Genomic DNA, 22,622 nt, shown 5'->3' on the forward strand with positions numbered 1-22,622 from the left:
GGCTCAATTAGTTTTTGTTATTTAATTTTTAGGATAAATTACATAAGTAAATTAATAATTGAAAATTAAAATTACATAAATATCTTAAACTAAATTTAATTACATATATATTTTATTTGATTTTTTATGTAAATCGAATCAATTTTCTGGTTGTGTCCACTCTCAATTTCTTTTGAGGAAGTTGCCAAACCAACGAGCAGAAAGCTTTTGGTGTCTTTTCAAATTATCTTTGTAGTCAATGAAGACAAGTCCAAAGCGCTGATTATAGCCACTGTTCCATTCAAAGTTATCCGAAAATGTCCATGCAAAATACCCCTTTACATTCGCACCTCCCCTTTTAATTACAACAATAAATAAATAAATTATTCATCATCATTCAATCTTAATTGTAAGAAATTAATTAATATGAGCCAGTGCCACTTACTTGATTGCTTGTAAAACATGATAAAGATGGCGATAGTAATAATCAATTCTGTAAGTATCCATAAGGGCCTCTTCAAGTGTTAGTGTTGGATCATTAAACTCATCCATACCTATACATTATTATTATTATTATTTATTAATAGAATAAAATAAAATGGTTATTGGAAGAAATTAAATAAAATAAGTAGTGTACCATTTTCTGTGATGTAAATTAAAGGGTTGTTATACTTTTCCGTTGTGTACAACAATAGCTTTTCAATTCCCTTTGGATATACATATAGCCAATGTGAAGCAGCCTATATAATATATAGAAATTGGATTTAATTTGTCATTCACCAAATAAATAAATAAATAATGACATAGTATACAAATTAATATATAATTAGAGTAAATCAATAAAGGAAAATTTAGTCATCCTTACCCTTTGTCCAATGGGTCTACCATCACGCTCAGCTATCATAAGTCAAGAGTCATAAGAAATTAAAATTAAATATTTTTCATATCATAAATTATATATATATGTTGCCTCTATTCTTCTTCTTTAAATAAGTAATTTTATTGGAGAGAAAAATGCATATATAAAAAATAGAGAAATCATATATGTACAAATTTGAAATTTTTGTACACTATAATATGATTTTTTTTATTTGGTATTAATTTTATTTAAAAAAAATTATTATATAAAAAGTGTTTAATTACTCTGTTGATCTCTATAGTTTCGTGAAATTTTTAATTAAGTCTCTATACTTTTTTTCCTTTTTAATTGGTCTCTACACTATTTTTTTTCAATTAAGTCATTTTTAGTAGTAATTGGCTTAATTTTACAGGGACCCAACTAAAAAAAAAGAATTGGTATGGGGACCTAAATAAAAGGAAAAAAAGTGTAGGGATTAATTAAAAAAAAATTGGTGTAAGAACTCAATTAAAAAAAAAATTATATAAAGACCTAATTAAAAATTTCACGAAACTATAAGAACCAATAGAGTAATTAAACCTATAAAAAATGCATAAAAATGATAAATATATTCTTACATGTTATATCGCATTGGGGATCAGTGGCATACATAGGAGGTTTGGTTCTGTCAAATGGTTTGGTTAAATGGGCAGCATAATTAGAAGTGTAGTAATTTATTCCGATGAAATCATATGAACCAATAAGTATCTTTGCTTCCTCTTCTGTGAATTTTGGTAGCCTGTTTCCCACATAACTTCTCATGGATTTTGGATACTCTCCTTTTGTTAGTGGATCCATAAACCTAAAATAAAATTAATCGGATATATCATATGGAATAAGGTTTAAATTAATCTTATTTATCTTTAATTTTAATTAAGAATAAAATTAATGCAATAACTAAAATAGTCATCATCATTATTTTACCATCCAAATTGAAAATCAAGAGCTCGTTGGGCAGCTTCTTCATCTATGGTTTTGTTTGAGAACGGTATGAACCAATTAGAATTCAAGGTGATGCCTATCAAGCCTTTTTGACTAGCCTGCTCACATTAATTTTTAAATTCAATTAATGTTGTAATGCAAGATATTTCATAGAAATTAAATTAGGGCTCTATATTTTAAATTCAAAATGTAGTTAATCGGTTAATTAAAAATTCATTACTACATTTTAGATAGCCAATTTTTTAAAATAATTTTAAAAATCATAACCATATTTATTTGAATTTTAGTTTATCAAACTTTAAAGACAAAACTCTAAAAACTAATTTTTAATTGGTTAACCAGAATCAAAATCAAATGTGAGTCTATAAAATAGTATTGTACAAAAATCAAAACCACACCTATTAATAACTTTATAACACAACGTAATTAGATTCTTAATCTATCAATAAAATAGTTTTATATAAATTAAAAACAATTTATTAATTTTATAATCAGTTAATAAGGCCCCATGTACTTTCTCTTATGGTTATTATAGTGCACCTGATATTTTGTTTTATAAAGTTTGACTGCAGCAGCATGAGCAAGGAGTTGGTAGTGTGAAGACATGTAAGGTTGTTCCATTCTCATGCTATAAGTCCATGGCTCATTAAGAGTAATCCAATGCTTCACTCTCTCTCCAAAATTTTTGAAGCAGATATCTGCATACTCTTCAAAATCCTTTCTGAAAAAGTATAAACTTATATTTCATCACTCTCATAAAATTCTAATACCTTGTTATAAAATAAATAATAAAAAATATATAAATAATGATGTCTTTAAGACTTTAACTATCACTTACGAAATATTAGGGCTGTTAAAGCCCTTGTACTCATCTTGCAAGGCTTGTGGAAGATCCCAATGAAAAAGGGTTACAAATGGTTGCATTCCTGATATAATTAATCACAATATTATTTGATTTAATTTGATAATGAATATCAACAAAATCAAACATTTATAATATAAAGAGAAAAGAATAAATAGGTCCTTGACCTTTTGATCCGTAGACATTTAAATTTATATTCTTTTAAAATTTGGATATATCGATTCCTTGTGTTCACTTGGTTTGTCAGACTCAACAGAAAAATTAAATATGATTCCCGTTGTACTGACTTGGTTGATACGGATGCACAAATGAGAGAATTTTTAAAATTGGATAAATTAGATACAGAAATCAATATGTCCAGATTTTAAAAATATCAGAGACTTAAATGTATTTTTAAATCCTCAAAAATTTAAATGTTCACGGACCAAAAAATAAAGAATCGATTTGTCCTTTTCTCTAATATAAATGAGTATATATATGACCATTGGCTAGTAGCTCGTTGATAAGTTTGTTGTAATGTGCGATGCCTTCTTGATTTATACCCCCACTAACTTTCCCTTCTGCATTTTTGTTAATATAAATCAAATTAAAAAAATTCAATTAATTAGAGGAAACAATAACACCATAATTAAGGATGCAATTAGTAAATCCAATAATATATTATATTTTCTTACTTGGTAATATTCTTGCCCAAGAGATGGAGAATCTATAAGCATCGGTGTTCATATCCTTCATGATCTTAATATCCTCCTAGTAACATACAAAAATATGGTTTAAATTAAGAATATTTCTTTCTTTCTTTCTTTCTTTCATATCCCCAATTCTTTATTCTTTTGTTATTTGTATGCATGAGAGTAAAAAAATTAGCTTGACTAATTGTCTCTTATGACTTGAAAATTTTTCATTATTATTCTATGAAAATTATAAAAAGATAATGAGAATAATAAACAGTGTGAATAATAAAGTAATTATCTAATTTAATACGTACTTAACATAGATATTATTTTAGAATAAGCATATAAAATCAATTTTTAATTAGTCAACAATAACTATATTTTTTTTACTGATAAAAATTTAATTTCAAATGTATATATATATATGGATCGGATTATACCTTATAGCGATGATAGTGATCAATAGCTATATCCCCAGTGCTTCTATCTTCTATTTGTTCTGAATTCCATTGATTCATATCAATTATTCTCAATTATAAAGAAACAAAAAGCATAATGAATTAATAACATCTTTTAATTTTACCTGGATGACTATGAGTTAAGTTGTCCCATGTACTTGCTCCTTTACCATCTTCATTCCAAGCACCCTCAACCTGCACCAATTAAAACACAAAAAAAAAACCTACTTTAACATTTTAATATTTAATCCATATTTGTGTATATGAATTTCATAATTGCTTGTTATTATCTTAGTTAAATGCATACACATGCATATAGATAATATGATAAACATACATATGTGTATTAAAATTTTAAGACTATATTATATAGTCTTTTCATTTTGTGATGAATATATCTAGACGTAATAAAAAAGTTTAAAATTAAAAGACAATCATTAAACAATAGAATTAATTAATGAATGTAGTGTAATTTAATTTAGACAAAAGATAAACCTGATAGGAAGAAGTGGCAGTTCCAAAGACAAAACCGGCCGGAAAACTGCTTCGATTTAGCGAAGAAACGTCGAGAATCGGCGGACCGGCTATGGTGGTTGTTACCGACAAGCAAACAAGAAGAGGGAACACACCAAGGAGGAGAAGATTTAGATTATTGTTATGAAATGCCATAGCCATTCACTACTATTTGTTACCTCAATTAAGAGTTATGAACATATGAAAATGTACACTAATACTACTACTTATATATATATTTGAGAACCAAAAGCAAAATATGAATTTGTACAACTCACGATGATAAGATCAAATGCAAATTTAGAAAAAAAATGGGACAAATCTAACAAAATGAGTAAAACCCACACACAACAGTTTATGGAGGTGTAATGTAACTCCCTAAAGCTGGGGTATGCTATTTTTGTTTAATACTTCATTATTTCAGGTACATATATGGTTTGGGTACGGACATATTATGGTTAATATTTAGTTATTTATAGTAGACATGCTTTGGTAAGCTAGCTAATGTCTAACTACTTTTTTTTTAAACTTTACAGTAATAATATTAGTTTAAAGGTAATTATTATGGTGTTTAAAAATGTTATCTAATTTATTAAAAAAAAGTTAAAAATTAATATTTAATTATAAAAATATAAAAATAAATAATTTTTAAATATTTAAAATTTACTAAAAAAAAGTTAGACACAAATTAAACATCAAATTATAATTTTTAAAATTGTACGTTAGCAAAAAAAAAAATAGATTAATTAGATTAATCCGAACCGTCTAACTATGAATTAATATCTGATTGAATCTGTTGAGCATTTTATTTCATGAGCTTATCTTTTTTCTTTTTTAAATCCATTTAAAATAGGTAATGATTTAGCCCGACAATGTAACCTTGACACATTTAATTTTGACAATTCCACTTGGCCGCAATTTCGTGTTTTGATCATACGGACTTATATTCCATGATTACAAAAAATAATCATAATAATCTCACGTTCGAAACACTACGGATTCATATCATATGGTACTAGGTGTTTCAAAAGTTTTCAACAGCGATAAATGCAAAATATAATTTCAAATTTAAGATTATTAATCTCGGAATTGGTCATTCATATAAATGGCCATGTTTATTACATTATTTGGAGTATGATTACCATTATTATTACATCGAGAAATAAGTCTAATTTTTTTTAAGAAAATCCTTAAACCAATCAGCAGAAAGTTTTTGGTGCCTTTTCAAATTATCTTTATAGTCAACAAAGTTAATTCCAAAACGCACGGTGTAGCCATTGAACCATTCAAAGTTGTCCAACAATGACCATGCAAAATACCCTTTTACATTCGCACCATCCCACAATAATAAAAGACAATAATTAAACAAATAGAATAAAATAATTTTTTTGTTCACGATATTTTCTAACTCGAAAAGTTAAAATAAACAAACTAATTACTCGATCAACCTAAAAAGGTTATAAATCGAACAAGAGATACCAAAATATAACTATGAAATTAATAAATAACTAAATAGAAGGTGCAACTTACTTGATTGCGGTTGAAACATAATAAAGGTGGCGATAATGGTAATCAATTCTAAAAGTATCTATAAGGGCTTCTTCAAGTGATAGTGTTGGATCATTGAACTCATCAATACCATTTTCTGTGATGTAAATTAAAGGGTTGTTATATGTTTTCGTTATGTACAACAATATTTCTTGAATTCCCTTTGGATAGACATATAGCCAAGATGAAGCAGCCTGTGTAGATGTTGGATTTATTAATTATTATTCATAAAATAAATACATAATAATATAGTAAAACAAATTAACATACAAATAATAATGAAGGAGAATCGTGCATATATACATACCCTTGGCCCAATGGGTATCCCATTTCGCTCAGCTGCATAAAAGAAAAAAAAAAGTACATTATTTTTTCAATAATATCAAATTTTGTAAGTAAGTCTCTACGTGACAAAAACGTTAAAAAATTAATGAAATATTCTGTTAAACTATATAGAATATTCAGTCAAGTGTTAGACGATATATTCGTTTTGTTTAACGAAATATTTTATTAATTCTAGCATTTTTATTACGGTATGGTCTTAATTACAAAATCTGATATAATATAAAGACTCAATCGAAAAAAAATATAAAAATCTAATTAAAAATTTAGTAAAATTATAGGAATAACAGAATAATTAAACATTTTTAATATACCAAAAGATTTATAAAAAATGAAACATTTTATGTTAAAGTGTACTTACTTGTCAAATTGACATGTTGATCCGTCCAATAGGTAGGATCGGTGTCATTGTTTGGATGGAGTAAATGAGCAGCATAATTAGAAGTGTAATAATTGAGTCCAATAAAATCAAATGAACCTATAAGTTGCTTAGATTGCTCTTCGCTGAAATTTGGTAGCCGGCTCCCCACATACTTCTCCATGGATCTTGGATACTTTCCTCTTGTTATTGGTTCCATAAACCTGATGTATGTGTGTGTATATATATAATATTTCTTTTCAATTTGAAAATTTGATGTTATTATGAAACTACTACCCTAATCTAGTGTATATATATGTTGAACCTTAGATGAATATCAAGAATTTATTATATATAATACAAGAGGTTACTGTTTCCAAACCAATTAAAAAGTCAACAAAGTTCAGTAGTCAATAACTAATCATTTGATTGTATTGTATTGTATTGTCAAATAAGTTTATTTATTTATTTATTTATTTTGAAATTATCGTTTTAATTTATTCATTCTTTTATTTTTAATTATTGGTTATTTTTAAATTAATGGTAATTCCTTCAACTTTTTCTAAAGTTTTTTACACATTTTTTTAAAAATTAAATTAAATATCAGATATATAACTATTCATGTGTCTCTTCTTATTATCCGTTTAAACTTTAAAAAAAATTATTTCATGATATGATATTAGAACATCTGATTAAAATGTTTAGAGTTTGATCATTATTAATTGGACTCAAAAAGAAAAAAAATTTAACATAAGACAAATTATAAAGAGAGAAAGTATATGTAAAAATTTAAGTAAATCCAAAAATAGACCTTTGCTTAAAAGAACATATTAAAATTAGGTTTAATTATTTTGTTAGTTTTTATAGTTTTATCAAATTTATAATTAAGTCTATCTATATATTTTTTTAATTGGATTCTTACACTACTTTAATTTTATAATTAGGTCTTTCCTAGTGTAAAAAATATTAGAATTAATTAAATATATTTTTGTAAATGGAAGATATTTATAATTAAAAATCTAATTTGATCTTTAATCGTATATATTTTGAGAGAAATATTATGTTAATTTTAATATTTTTATATAATTAAAAAATTNAATAAAAATATAAAGACCAACATAATAATTAAATCTTAAAATTATAACCATTAATGTGTGTTTTATTATCAGTTTAAATTTTAAAAACAAATTTAAGTCTTCGAAAAAAAAAAGTTTCATGATATTAAAAGAAGAGGAATGGAAATTTTTACCATCCAAGCGCGAAATCAAGAGCTCTTTGAGCAGCATGGATATCCAAAGTGTTGTTTGAGTATGGCAAGAACCAACCACAATTTAACGTGATGCCTATCAAGCCTTTCTGAGAAACCTGATTACAAGGCACTCACAATAATAATGTTAAGAAGAAATTAAATAAAGCTATGATTTTGAATTATTAGTGGAAATAAATGAAATAAATTAAACCTGATATTTAGCTTTATAAATTTGGACAGCAGCGGCATGAGCAAGAAGTTGATAGTGTGTGGCGAGGTAAGGCTTATCTACACCAACACTATAAGTCCATGGTTCGTTTAGTGTAATCCAATATTTCACTCTATCTCCAAATTCTTTAAAGCATAATTCCGAATAATCTTCAAAATCCTTTCTGTAAAAAAGTATGTACATACAAATCAATATATATAATTGTTTCAACTTTCAAGTCTAGTATGTGTAGAAATTCTTGTAGTGACATCACTACTTACATAATATTAGGGCTGTAGAAGCCACTGTACTCATCTTGTAAGGCTTGGGGAAGATCAAAATGAAAAAGGGTCACAAATGGTTCTAGACCTGCTTGTCAATAATATCAAAATAAATTAATATATGAATGAAAAAAGAGAATTTAATTTTTAAGGAAGAATTCGAATTTCGAACTTTTAAATTAATTAATTAGAGAAGTTTGTTATTGAAAATTCTATCTTATAAATTATGGTAAACTTTTGGCAGACAAACTAGAGTTTTATAAATAAATTTTAATTATTAATGAACTAAAATATGAGTTGAATTTAATTTTTGTGAGTCGAAATTGATTTTAACATGGTTTAATTCAGTTCAACTCATTTCTATCTCTAATCATAAATATAATAACAATCCCACTACGTTATCAATCGTATTTCTGTCAATTTCTATCAATTTGATCTTATTTATAATTATGTTTAATAGAAGTATCTTTACAGATGTGTTTAGTAAAAATATCTTTATAAATATATTTTCTAAATATATTTTCTTATATATATATTTAAAATATAATAATTAATTATTATTGACAATAAATTAACAGATAATATATTAACTCTTCATACTTTTCCTTCATATAATAATTAAGACCGTACCATTAGCGAGAAGCTCATTGATAAGGTTGTTGTAATATTTTATTCCTTCTTGATTTATGCCCGAACTAATTTTTCCTTCTGCATATAATATTGATGAAGATATGAGATATTCAATTATTAGATGAAACCCGTAATTAATTAAGGATGTTGATTAGTAAATATAATATAATAGTGTCTACTTACTAGGCAATATTCTAGACCAAGAAATAGAGAATCTGTAGGCATCCGTATTCACATACTTCATGATCGCAACATCTTCCTAATAATATTAAATGATTCATAATAAATATGGCTCGTATATATCCCTTTCAAAAAATACTTATTAATGTTTTGTACCTTATAACGATGATACTGATCAACAGCTACATCTCCATTGCTTCCGTCTTGTACTTTTTCTGTATGTCATAGCAACAATCACAAACCATAAAAATAGAATGCATATAAATAAATGTTAGAAATATAACTATATATGTACTTCTTAGTTATTGATTACTAGTGGAGTAATAGATACTAATATATTTATTAATCTATTCTTCTTCTTCTTTTTGTGACGATTTATTCAATTCTTTATTTATTCGAATGTATATTAATAAAAAAAAACGTTTTAATATAAAGACATAACATTAACATATACCACAAGATGACCAATAGAAGTCCAATAATTTACATGTAAGTAAACAATGACAATAAAGCATGATACTTCGCTGAGTTGCTGTATTCGCCTATCAGACACATTATTTATTAAAATAAAAAAATATTTTAAATATTTGATATAATTAAAATAAAATATTAAAAATAATTAAAAAATTAATTTATATTTTAATATCAATAAAATATCAAAATATCATTACGATTTATTTAAAAAATACTTTATATTTTATATGTATACGTGTCTCTATGTCTTCTAAGATTTTAAAATTCGCCTGTCGGCGTATTTCGTATCGTATCATGTCTCGTGTCTATATCAGTGTCTGTGTATCATAGCAATGAAATAATAATAAATAAATAAATAAGAGAAAGAAAAAGAGCTAAATTATTGTTTGAATGTTACCTGGGTGTTGATGAGTTAAGGTGTCCCATATACTTGGTCCCCTGCCACCTTCATTAGCAGCACCTTCATACTACACCATCAATAAATAAATAAACACATTTAATTATTTTCTTAATAATAATAATAAGGTATATATTGATGAAAGTATATATGTTGTTGAGTACCTGGTAAGCAGAGGAGGCAGTCCCAAAGATGAAACCTGCTGGAAAACTACTCCGGTTTAGCAACGTAACGTCATTGGAAAGAGTTGGCGAACCGGGTTCGGTTGGTGCGGAACATGAGTTGCTAACAAGAAGAGCCAAAACACCAAGGAATGCAATTGCCATACCCATACTCATATTACAATAATTGGAGGTTGATTGCTTTAATGCTCCTTTAAGTTTCAATTTATAGGTAGCCTTGTCGTGTTTTTCTTAAACTCTACCTACACTCTCGTTTCTCTTGTTTAATTTATTCAAATAATTTTCACTACTTTAATTAGCATTTCAAAAAAGTTAAATTAAAAACACGTGTATATGGAAGCCTTAAGAAATTTAATCAAATATATTAATTATATTTTTTAATCAATTATATATATTGACACTCCAAGTGGCAAATGTTATATTATATATTATTTGAATTCAAATTGGTGCAATTGATAATTTGATATCTATGATAAACGTGGTGCACAAGAAGACAAATTCATAGCATTTAATTTAAGGGAGTCATTTAGATAAAGATGTTAAAAATATCTTTTAAGATATTTTTTAATAATTAAATTCAATATATATAACCGATTAATCTGTGTTATTTTTATTAAAATTAGACCAAACAAATTAATTTAACTAAAAAACTAATAAATTAAATTTTAAACTAGTCTAAATTAATATTTTTTTAAAATAACTATAATATTTCTATTATAAAAAATATTGTAGTCATTTTTTATAAAAAAAATATTAATTTAGATAATTCAAAGTTTGATTTATCATTCTTTTTAGTCAAATTAATTTGTTTGATTTGATTTTAACAAAAAATAACACAATTTAATTAATTATATATTAAATTTTAATTATTAAAAAACATCTCAAAAAAATTATTTTAAATATTTTTATGTAAGTGGTTAACCATTTTTATGCAGCAACCCATTAATCAGCGACAAATTTTTAAATGGAATTCAGTATCACAACGGATTAATTTTTGACTTATCAGGTCAAGGAATACCGGAGACAAAAAAAAAAAATACATGATATGAAAGAACGAGTCAGCACATACAATCCATGCAATAGTATTTATCTGATCCTAGCTCGGGTGCATGTTATTTATATCTTTCTATATGGCAGTCTTAATAAATAAATATATATAAAGAAGTAGTCAAGTAACTAATTAAATTATACAACACAAGGTGCATGTGCACCTCATGCCATAGTTGAGTGAAGTTGTAAATTAAACATAAAACACATGCATTGAACTTTGCTTATGTCACATGTAATGTCTAACTAATGTTTTTTGAGGAAATTTTTTACCCAAACGACCCGAGAATTTTGGGTATCTTTTCAAGCCATGTTTAAAAACATCCCTTTACATTCATCTTCTAAGGTTTCAGGAAGATCATAATGAAAAAGGTAACAAATGATTGCATAAAATAATAAGAACATATCCTTTCATCAGCAATACTTATTGAAGCCTTATCTTGTACAAATAGTGTAATAGGTAATTTAATAATAAAAATAAGTTATTGTCTTCTTGAACCAGTGAGAGGATTATTTCTAATTTTCTATGGATTTAATTATATATATGATAGATGTTTTAAAATAAAGTTTTCAACAATGATAAATGCAAAATATCATTTCAAATTTAAGATTATTTAATATTAGAATTGTTCATTCATTCATACAAATGGTCACGTTTACATTATTTGGAATAAAATGACCATTATTACATCAAGAAATAATTAAAAGTCTAATATTTTTTAAGAAAATTCCTAAACCAATGAGCAGAAAGCTTTTTGTGCCTTTTCAAATTATCTTTATAATCAACAAAGTTAATTCCAAAACGCACCGTGTAACCATTGCCCCATTCAAAGTTGTCCAATAGTGACCATGCAAAATACCCTTTTATATTCACTCCATCCCTACAACAATAAAAGCCAATAAATTACATAAGATTGAATAAGAAATAAGGTTTAATTATTTTGTTAATTTTTATAATTTTTTTTTGTAATTGAATATTATTTTTATTTTTTTAATTAGATTATTTTAATGTTAAAAACGTTAAAATTAATAGAATATTTTTTTTAAAATTTATGTGATGAAAGATTTAATTAGATTTTTAATTACGTCTTTACTTTGTAAAAAAATATTCTGTCAATTTTAATATTTTTTAACATAAAAATGATTTAATTATAAAATTAAAGATAATATAGTGATGTAATTAAAAATATATATAAAAATTTAATTAAAATTTTAATAAAATTATAAAAACCAATAAAATAATTAAACCAATAAATAATCAAGATATAACGTTGAAATTAATAAATAACTAAAAGTAACTTACTTGATTGCGGTTGAAACATAATAAAGGTGGCGATAATAGTAGTCAATTCTAAAAGTATCCATGAGGGCCTCTTCAAGTGGTAGTGTTGGATCATTGAACTCATCGATACCATTTTCTGTGATGTAAATTAAAGGGTTGTTATATGTTTTCTTTGTGTACAACAATATCTCTCGAATTCCCTTTGGATATACATATAGCCAAGTTGAAGCAGCCTGTGTACATTTTCGATTTATTAATTATTCATATATAAAAAATAAATATATAACAATAATAACAAAAATAAGAAATACATTACATACCCTTGGCCCAATGGGTATCCCATTTCGCTCAGCTGCATAAAAAAGAAAGAAAGAAAGAAAAAAAGGGTACATTATTTTCGGTTTCAATAATATTTATTTTTTAATATACCAAATTATTTATTTGAAAATGAAACATTTTATTTAAAGTGAAGTGTACTTACTTGTCATATTGACATGTGAATCCGTGAAATAGTTTGGTTTGGTATTGTCATTGTTTTCATGGAGTAAATGAGCAGCATAATTAGAGGTGTAATAATTGAGTCCAATAAAATCAAATGAACCTATAAGTTGCTTAGATTGCTCTTTGCTGAAACTTGGTAACCGGCTTCCCACATATTGCTGCATGGATCTTGGATATTTTCCTCTTGTTATTGGTTCCATAAACCTGTATTATAGTATAATATGTGTGTTCATATCTTGACCCAACAAAAGGTCCAACCCAAAAAGGTTGAGCTTCGCCTTGTACCGACCTCCTACCTATGAAGTCGGTTCCTATCACGACTAACCCTAAAGAAGTCGGGGACAAAGATTAGCTGGCAGATAATCACTCATTCAAATGAGTAACTGCCCCTAAAATCTCTCTACCCACTTCTAGGAGCTATATCTCAACCTCCCTAAGATAAAGGAATAGTTATCCACCTTAAAAGGCGGAACTACTTCAACGGTGGTTATTGGTTCACCACTATAAATACACTGACATTCCTCAGATATCTCTAAGTCCCAATACTCTCTAGACCTGCTTACACCCTTGCTGACTTAGGCATCGGAGTGTCTTTGCAGGTACCACCCCCCATTCTTTCACATACACAACTCGGAGGCGGCTCCCAGACGTAGACCAAGTCGGAGACCACCTTCCTCTAGCACTTGGGCCTCACAAACAAGCCCAACCACCGTCCGGTTCTAGGTAAGCCTCGGAACATTGGCGCCGTTGCCGGGGACCCGAGAGATCAACCAGTGATGGCGGACATATCCCCCGAAGAGGGTCATGTGGAATCAGATTCTGAACAAGAGAATCTGGACACCAGAAACAATGACGCAGACTTGACACTTCACCAGGAAACCAACGATTAGCACAGAGAAGGTCGGCCTCGATAGACCAAGGAAATATCACTCTTATACCCCTCTAAAGGTTTCTATAGTGGATGTATACAGAGAAATTTGCAATACCAAAAGCCTGCCACCTCCCAGACCCATTAAAAATAAAAAAAGGGGGAGCCGCAGCGACTACTACGAGTACCATAAAATATATGGTCACTCCACAAATGACTGTTACGACCTTAAAAATGTGATAGAAAAACTGGCTAGAGAAGGTCGGCTTGACATATATCTCATAGAAAGGTCGGACAGTCATGGAAAGAGAAAGCGAGACGATATGGATAGAAGAGACCCACCACCGCAGACTCCGGAGAGACATATCCATATGATCTCAGGAGGGTTCGCGGGAGGGGGACTCACCAAATTCTCTCGTAAAAGGCATCTTAAGAGAGTCTACCAGGTCGGAGGAGAATCATCCGACCTCCCTACCATTTCATTCACAAAAGAAGATAGGCAAGGAATAATACCTAGACACGATGATCCAGTGGTAATAACTATGATCCTAGCAAATGCCCATCTCCACAGAACCCTAGTAGACCAAGGAAGCTCAGCGGACATCCTTTTTAAGCCCGCTTTTGACAAACTAGGGTTGGATGAGAAAGAATTAAGAGCTTACTCCGACACCTTATACGGATTAGGTGACACGCCAATAAAGCCACTGGGATTTTTACCCCTCCACACCACTTTTGGAAAAGGGGAAAAATCAAAAACTCTGAGTGTAGACTTCATAGTCATCGATGTAGGGTCAGCATATAATGCTTTAATCGGCAGAGCTACCTTTAATCGACTCGGAGCGGTGGTATCCACTCCCCACCTTTGTATGAAATTCCCGACCCCAACGGGGATAGCAACGGTAAGGGGAGATCAGAAATTGGCAAGAAAATGCTACAATGAAAGCCTAAACCTGAGAGGAAAAGACAGAGAGATTCACACAATAGAGCTCGGTGGTGCAAGGGTTAGAGAAGAGCTGCGACCACAGCCGGGAGGAAAAACCGAGGAGATACAGGTAGGCGAAGAGGAAGGAAAAAATACTCACATAGGAGCCAACCTAGGGGAAACCCTAAAACCAGGGTTGACTAAGCTCCTAAGAGACAACTCCGATCTCTTTGCCTGGAAGGCCTCCGACATGTCCAGGATAGACCCCGAGCTCATGTCCCACAAACTCTCGGTCTACCCGGGGTCCCGACCCATACAACAAATAAGGCGCAAGCTCGGCCCAGAGAGCCCTAGTAGTAGAAGAACAAGTACAGGCGCTCCTAGAAGCCGGCTTCATCAGAGAAGTCAAGCACCCAACATGGTTAGCCAATGTAGTGCTAGTCAAAAAACAAAATGGCAAATGGAGAATGTGTGTCGACTATACCGACTTAAATAAGGCCTGTCCCAAGGATCCTTATCCACTACCAAGTATTGATATCCTAGTAGACTCCAGCTCGGGGTATCAATACTTGTCGTTCATGGACGCCTACTCGGGGTATAACCAAATCCCGATGTATGAGCCAGACCAGGAAAAGACATCCTTCATCACGCCTAGAGCAAATTTTTGCTATGTGGTCATGCCATTTGGATTAAAAAATGCAGGGGCCACATACCAAAGGCTGATGAACAAAGTGTTTGCTCCCCACCTTGGGAGCCTAATGGAAGTATACGTCGACGACATGCTGGTGAAAACCAAGAAAGAAGTCGACCTCTTGTTAAACCTCTCGCGAGTCTTTGACACCATAAGGTTACACAGGATGAGACTAAATCCCGCAAAGTGTGCCTTCGCGGTAGAGGCGGGAAAATTTCTAGGGTTTATGCTGACACAAAGAGGGATTGAAGCCAATCCCGATAAATGTAGAGCTATCCTGGAAATGAAAAGCCCGACCTGTTTAAGAGAGGTCTAGCAACTAAATGACCGACTCGCAGCCCTCTCCAAATTCTTGGAAGGATCAGAACTAAAATTCCTTCCACTGTTCTCATTATTAAGAAAGGGAGGTCAGTTCGAATGGACTCCTGAATGCGCGGAGGCATTCCAGGAGTTCAAAAGATTCTTGAGCCAACCTCTGATTCTGACCCGACATGTAGCTGGAGAAGACCTCGTCCTATATCTATCTGTAGCAGACAAGGCTGTCGCGTCAGCCCTGATAAGAGAAGACGAAGTCGGCCAGCATCCAGTATATTTCATCAGCAAAGTTTTACAAGGACCCGAGCTAAGATACCACAAACTAGAGAAGTTTGCCTACTCCTTAGTAGTAGCCTCACGAAGGCTACGACCTTACTTTCAAGCTCATACAGTAAGAGTCCGCACGAACCAACCCATGAAGCAAATCTTCCAAAAAACGGATGTCGCAGGGAGAATGGTTCAATGGACAATAGAGCTCTCCGAGTTCGACTTAAGGTATGAAACTCGGACGGTGATTAAAGCCCAGTGCCTCACCGACTTCATTGCAGAATACGTAGGAGATCAAGAGGAAAAGCCAACTACATGGGAACTCTATGTAGATGGATCCTCAAATAAAACAGGAAGCGGTGCAGGCATAATATTGGTGGATGAAAGAGGAACCCAAATAGAGGTTTCCCTTAAATTCGAATTCCCAGCTTCAAATAATCAGGCCGAATATGAAGCCCTGATTGCTGGATTGAAGCTGGCAGAAGAAGTCGGTGCTACAAAGGTGATGATATACAGCGACTCACAAGTGGTGACCTCCCAGATAAGTGGAGAGTATCAGGCAAAGGACCCAAATATGAAGAGGTTCTTGGAAAAAACTCTGGAACACCTTGGGCGCTTTGCAGAAACCGAGGTCAAACACATAGCTCGGGATCTGAATAGCATAGCAGACGCCCTATCCAAGTTAGCAAGTACCAAGCCAGGAGGGAATAACAGAAGCCTGATCCAGGAAACTCTCCAGGAACCCTCCGTGGTAAAAATAGAAGACAAACAAGACGTCCTTGAGGTAGCCGGTTCAAACCTCGGATGGATGAACCCCTTGGTCGAATACATGAAATTCGACATCCTCCCCAAAGAGGAAAAAGAGGCCAAGAAAATTCGGAGGGAAGCACAACATTACACTTTGGTGAGAAATATTCTCTACAGAAGGGGGATATCAACGCCATTGTTAAAGTGCGTACCGACCTCAAGAACCACCGAGGTGTTAGAGGAAGTTCACAGTGGGATCTGCGGGAATCATCTCGGAGCAAGGTCACTAGCCAGGAAAGTGATCCGAGCTGGATTCTACTGGCCAACCTTACAGAAAGATGCCACAGAGTTTGTGAAAAAGTGTCAACCATGTCAGATGCATGCAAATTTCCATGTGGCTCCCCCGGAAGAGCTCATCAGTATCACTTCTCCATGGCCCTTTGCAAAATGGGGAATGGATTTGTTAGGTCCTTTTCCCCAGGTCCCAGGACAAGTCAAATACTTGATCGTGGGAATATACTACTTCACAAAGTGGATAGAAGCAGAACCATTGGCCACCATATCAGCCCAAAGAAGCCGGAGGTTCCTCTACAAAAATATCATCACAAGGTTTGGAATACCCCATTCCATTACTACAGACAACGGAACCCAGTTCACTGACTCTACCTTCAAAAACCTAGTGGCCATCATGAAAATCAAACACCAGTTCACAATCGGTGGAACATCCACAAGCCAATGGACAAGCCGAGGCAGCCAACAAAGTCATACTGGCAGGGCTGAAGAAAAGACTACAAGAAGCAAAGGGAGCTTGGACAGAAGAGCTCCCACAAGTATTATGGGCTTATCGAACGACGCCACAATCTGCCACTGGAGAAACACCTTTCCGACTTGTTTATGGCGTAGAAGCCATGATACCAGTAGAAATCAGCGAACAAAGTCCAAGGGTGATTCTCCATGATGAGGACGAAAACATACAGGGGCACAAAGAGGAGCTCGAACTACTCCCCGAAGTCCGAGAGCAAGCCCAGATAAGAGAAGCAGCCTTGAAACAAAGGATGACCACCAGGTACAACAAAAAAGTCATTCGAAGAAGCTTCACCTCAAACGACTTGGTCTTGATCAGAAACGACATTGGAGTCAATAAATCAGGAGAAAGAAAACTCGGTGCTAATTGGAAGGGACCATACAAGATTAGAGAAGTCCTAGGAAGAGGTTATTATAAGGTGACCGACCTAAATGGCACCGAGTTACCAAGGTCGTGGCATGCTTGCAACATGAAAAGGTACTATAGTTAAAAGCGAACTCTACTCCCTGATGCACTCTTTTCCCTACTTCATGATTTTTTCCCAAAAAACAAAGGGTTTTTTCTGAAGAAAGGGTTTTTAACGAGGCATCATAGTAGAGCCTAAGGGGAATAAGTTGTTAAAAGCCCTTAGTAGCAGTAAAAAGTACCTTTCCAAATAAATAAAGATCTTTTTCAAATATCTCTCATAAAAAATCATTCTCGTTTATTTTCTTTTCTACGAAACGCGCCGACTTAAGCTCGACAAAACGTGAAAATCCCATGAACCGACCTAGATGGTCGTCAGGATAAAACGACGAGGTACAAGTCGGTGTAAAGAGGTTATATAAGTTGATCGTAAGAAACTCGGAAACACTCCGACTCATAAGTCGAAATGAAAACCCGAGTAGAGAAGCTCGGAAACACTTTGACCCGTAAATCAAAATGAAAAACCGAGTAGAAGAAAAACGCATCGCAAAAATAACCTAAGACATAAAAGCTCAATAAACCACAAAGTTGAGTATAAAGGAATAGTGGAAAAGAGAGATCGAAAAAACCTAAGGCCAAAAAACTGTCAAGCTCATAAAGACAGACAAGCCAAAGAAAAGGTTTTTCAAGAAAAAAGGTCAGAGAAATTTTCTAAAGTATCAAACAAAAACAGAAAATCATGCACACAAAAGGTAACTTAAACCCTTATCCAAAAAGGGGTATTTATAAATATTTTTTTTGTTACCCTTATCCAAAAAAGGGTTTTTTAAATATTTGTTGTTTACGGCCTTAAAAGGCCAAGAGAAATGTCAGTGTACCATTACTACTACAGATATAAAAAGAGTTCAAAAAAGGGAGACCCACAGACTGGGCCCCCATATAGCCAACAAATTTTTTAAGTATCACCACCGGGAGTAGTAGGATCACCACCAGAATCAGGAAGAGGAATCGGAGCGCCATCAGGACCAGGGAGAGAGGCACCTACAGGAGTTGGAAGAGAAGTCTCAGGAGTCTCGGAAGAACTCGGAGCATTGTCTGGACGGGGAGGAGACTCTATGATTCTTTGACCCCGAGTCTTCAACTCAGACTCAGATACAGGTCGGGGAGGAGACACAATGGCCCCATTAATGACAATTTTGTCAGGGTCCAAAGGAGAGAAATCTAAATCGGGAGCAAGGACGCCGACCTGCTCCTTAAAAATCCTCCAAGCCTCCTCAGCTCCCTCAGCAACAGAGTCCTCCAACTCGGCGTAAGCGGTCCGAGAATTCAACAAGTCCTTCCTCACCTCCACGAGATCCTTGAACAAGCTTGAATAACTCTCCTGCGCCTTCTTCCTCAAGCCCTCCTCCATATTGCATTGGGCTTGTAACTTGCTCCCCTTCTCCCGAAGATTATCCCTCTCCTCCCTCAATTTAGCGACCTCCTCCTTCAACTCCTTCTCATGTTTCTGATATATGAGAAGCCTTTCCTCCAACTCTTCAACCCTCGAAGTTGAACCCAGAGAGCTAAGAGGAGTCTTCTCAAAAACATCAAGAAACTTTGTGCACACTGCCGCCGCCCTGACACTCTCCTGAGCCAGAATAGTGAGGTGGTTCCGGACAGAAACATCATCCATACCTATACGGGTATGGGGATAGATGTGTTTCCGAACAAATGCAGGAGCATCCACCTTAGCCTCACCTTCAAAAGAAGAGGAAGACTCTAAAGTCTTACGCTTCTTTTTCTCTGGCTCAGGAGAAGGTCGGGGGGGAGAGGGGGCGGCTGAGAAGAAGCCGAGGAGGAAATAACAATAGGCCGAGAAGGGGTCCCCAAAGTTTGAGGAGGAGGAGGAGGAAGAGAGGAGCTAGTTACCCTGGCACCGCCAGTCCTGGCGCGAGATCTTGCCCTGGCCTCCTGGACTCTCTGGTAAGATTCGCTGGAATTCTTCTTCGCCATCTCTGTAAAAGCAATTATTAGCCAAAAAATTCAGACAAGTCAGAAAAACAAGATACAAGTCAGAAACAAAGTATAAAAGACAAAGGCTACCTAATTGTGCCTGGACAAAGGACGGCGACCCCTGGAGAAATTTTTTGGTATCCAGATATGGGGCCCTCACCCACACTTCTCGGAGGAACCCCACAATGGCTGCCTCCACCTCATCCAAGTCATCCAAACCATATTTCTCGCAGGGGGAGGCCTCCAACCAATACAGAAGAAAGCGAGGAACAGAATTTTCATCCAGGAAAAAGGGGTGGTGACCCTCTACACCTTGAACTTTGAAAAAATAATTTTTAAAGTCATGGAATGATTCATCAAAAAGGGCGAAAACTCTCCGACCTTGTATGGCTCGGAAAGACACCCATTACTGCTTGTTATTTAGCCCACTGAAGGGCTTGGTCATATGGAAAAGATAGAAGAAAATCCTTAAAGAGGTCAGAAAATCTAAGGCGTGGCTGATAAACTGGTAAATTTTCAGAAAACCCCAGGAATTGGGGTGAAGTTGGGTAGGAGCAACTCGGCAGTGACGCAAAACAGCTATTTCAAAATTAGAAAATGAAAGAAAAACACCCAAACGGGTAATCATGCTTTCATACATGTAGAAAAAATGAGGGACCTCCTCAGTATCCCTCCCAAAACAAACCTGGTCTTCCAGATCTGGGACCACCAATTCATACTTCGGCTCATCCTCCTCAGAAGTACAAATATGGTGATGAGTGCGAAGGTTGGTGATGAACTCGGCATCGACCAAGGGTTCCTCCCCCAAGACCGTAACATCAACCCACTGATCAAGAACTTCTACAGAAGACATTTTTTCCCTAGGGTATGATAAAAACCTACAAAGGAAAAAGAAAAAAGAATCAAAAACGAGAGTTCCTAAGGGGCATGAAATCTAACAACCTACGACGTCACCTTCTCCCTCTCCAAAGAAAATAAAAGGCATGCAGAAGCACTTAATAAAAGGGAAGAAAGAACCAACCTTTGCCTGAAAAGGAGTAGAGGAAGATGAAAGCCTTCAACGAAAGTATCCCACGAACAGATACGAAAGTGTTCCACGAACAGATGAAAGGGAAAAAATTTTGAAAAATCGAAGAAACGAAACAACGAAGGAAGAGGGAAGCATTTATAAGCACGTTAGGGGCATAATGGTAAAAATGGAAGCGGTCATTAATGAATGCACCGTTACCAAGGTAATTAATACCTACGCACACCCCTAACGGACGCGACGTTTGATTAGATGTAACTGTGAAAATCAAAAGTCCCAAAAATTCACGTCGGTTGCAAACAAATCACGTCGGTTCCCTCACAAGTCGGTTACGACCCCGAGTAGAATAGTCAAACCCAAATCTTAAAGGAAATTGGGCTCGAGTAGGGGCACTGTTCATACCCTGACCCAACAAAAGGCCCAACCCAAAAAGGTTGAGCTTCGCCTTGTACCGACCTTCTCCCTATGAAGTCGGTTCCTATCACGACTAACCCTAAAGAAGTCGGGGACGAAGATTAGCTGGCAGATAATCACTCATTCAAATGAGTAACTGCCCCTAAAATCTCTCTACCCACTTCTAGGAGCCATATCTCAACCTCCCTAAGATAAAGGAACAGTTATCCACCTTAAAAGGCGGAACTACTTCAACGGTGGTTATTGGTTCATCACTATAAATACACTGACATTCCTCAGGTATCTCTAAGTCCCAATATTCTCTAGACCTGCTTACACCCTTGCTGACTTAGGCATCGGAGTGTCTTTGCAGGTACCACCTCCCATTCTTTCACATATACAACTCGGAGGCGGCTCCCAGACGTAGACCAAGTCGGAAACTACCTTCCTCTAGCACTTAGGCCTCACAAACAAGCCCAACCACCGTCCGGTTTTAGGTAAGCCTCGGAACAATGTACATATACGTATATATAAAAATGTTGAACCTTAGATAGATTAGTAACAAGAAGTTATATATAATACAAGAGGTTAATGTTTTCAATGACATTAGTAAGTCAATAAAGAATTTAGAACTAATAATTAGACCATTGTCAAATAAGCCTTTATTTAGAACTAATTATTAGACCATTGCCAAATAAGAGTTTATTTTGGTGAATTTTTAATAAAAGATATTTTTTAAGTTATTTTTTTAAAGATTTTATAAAAAAAATAAAAGTAATTTTATATTTGGATAATTCATGTAGAAATTTTTTTATTTATTAATTATGTTTGGATATAATTATATAAAAGTACTTTTTTATTTATTTATTACATAAAAATATCTTTTTAAAAAAAATATAAATTATAACTTTTTAAAATATTTTTTATTTTTTTAATATTTTTACTTTCACTACCAAAAATTTACTAAATATGCTAAAAAAATAAAAAATAAAAATTTTTTACTAAAATTTTTTTATCAATTTATATTAATAGCGTCCAAACAAACACTAATTCTACTTACTTAGATTTTTTTTTTAAAATTAATCCTTCACTCCCTTCCACGGTTCAAGAATTTCAATATGGGAAGGAAAGTGGTGATTTGGCCAGAAAAAGGGAGAACATTGTGTTTTACCCAATGGTGGA

The 22,622-nt window shown here is 33.1% G+C and overlaps 2 protein-coding genes across 2 annotated transcripts in view; both read right to left on the reverse strand.

The window, feature by feature from the left end:
* Positions 1-155: 155 nt before the first annotated feature.
* LOC107476780 (beta-glucosidase 12) lies at positions 156-10,348 on the reverse strand. The gene is made up of 12 exons (XM_052259083.1): positions 10,158-10,348; positions 9,994-10,063; positions 9,279-9,337; positions 9,126-9,201; positions 8,943-9,020; positions 8,313-8,400; positions 8,035-8,215; positions 7,824-7,939; positions 6,578-6,798; positions 6,182-6,213; positions 5,857-6,068; positions 156-334 (listed from the first exon to the last, which is right to left on the reverse strand). Exons 1-12 carry the CDS (start codon positions 10,329-10,331, stop codon positions 163-165), a joined length of 1,479 nt encoding a protein of 492 aa, XP_052115043.1. The 5' UTR covers positions 10,332-10,348; the 3' UTR covers positions 156-162.
* Positions 10,349-11,818: 1,470 nt separating this feature from the next.
* The window catches only part of LOC110272385 (beta-glucosidase 13), a 15,324-nt gene continuing 4,520 nt past the window's right edge, over positions 11,819-22,622 (reverse strand). The window contains exons 9-12 of the mRNA XM_021137331.2: positions 12,986-13,209; positions 12,825-12,856; positions 12,526-12,737; positions 11,819-12,103 (exon numbers count right to left, since the gene is read on the reverse strand). Coding sequence (XP_020992990.1) covers positions 11,932-12,103; positions 12,526-12,737; positions 12,825-12,856; positions 12,986-13,209 — 640 coding nt within the window. The 3' untranslated portion in view covers positions 11,819-11,931. The remainder of the gene's footprint in view (positions 12,104-12,525; positions 12,738-12,824; positions 12,857-12,985; positions 13,210-22,622) is intronic.

This window comes from Arachis duranensis, chromosome 3, assembly GCF_000817695.3.
Source record: "Arachis duranensis cultivar V14167 chromosome 3, aradu.V14167.gnm2.J7QH, whole genome shotgun sequence".
NCBI classification, from domain to species: Eukaryota; Viridiplantae; Streptophyta; class Magnoliopsida; order Fabales; family Fabaceae; genus Arachis; species Arachis duranensis.

Coding starts and splice junctions, on each gene's coding strand:
- LOC107476780 (XM_052259083.1), bottom strand. CDS start 10,331: ATGAGTATGGGTATGGCAATTGCATTCCTTGGTGTTTTGGCTCTTCTT. Junction 9,021..9,125: donor TTGGTCTAGAATATTGCCTA/GTAAGTAGACAC, acceptor TATTATATGCAG/AAGGAAAAATTAGTTCGGGC. Junction 7,940..8,034: donor TTTATAAAGCTAAATATCAG/GTTTAATTTATT, acceptor CCTTGTAATCAG/GTTTCTCAGAAAGGCTTGAT.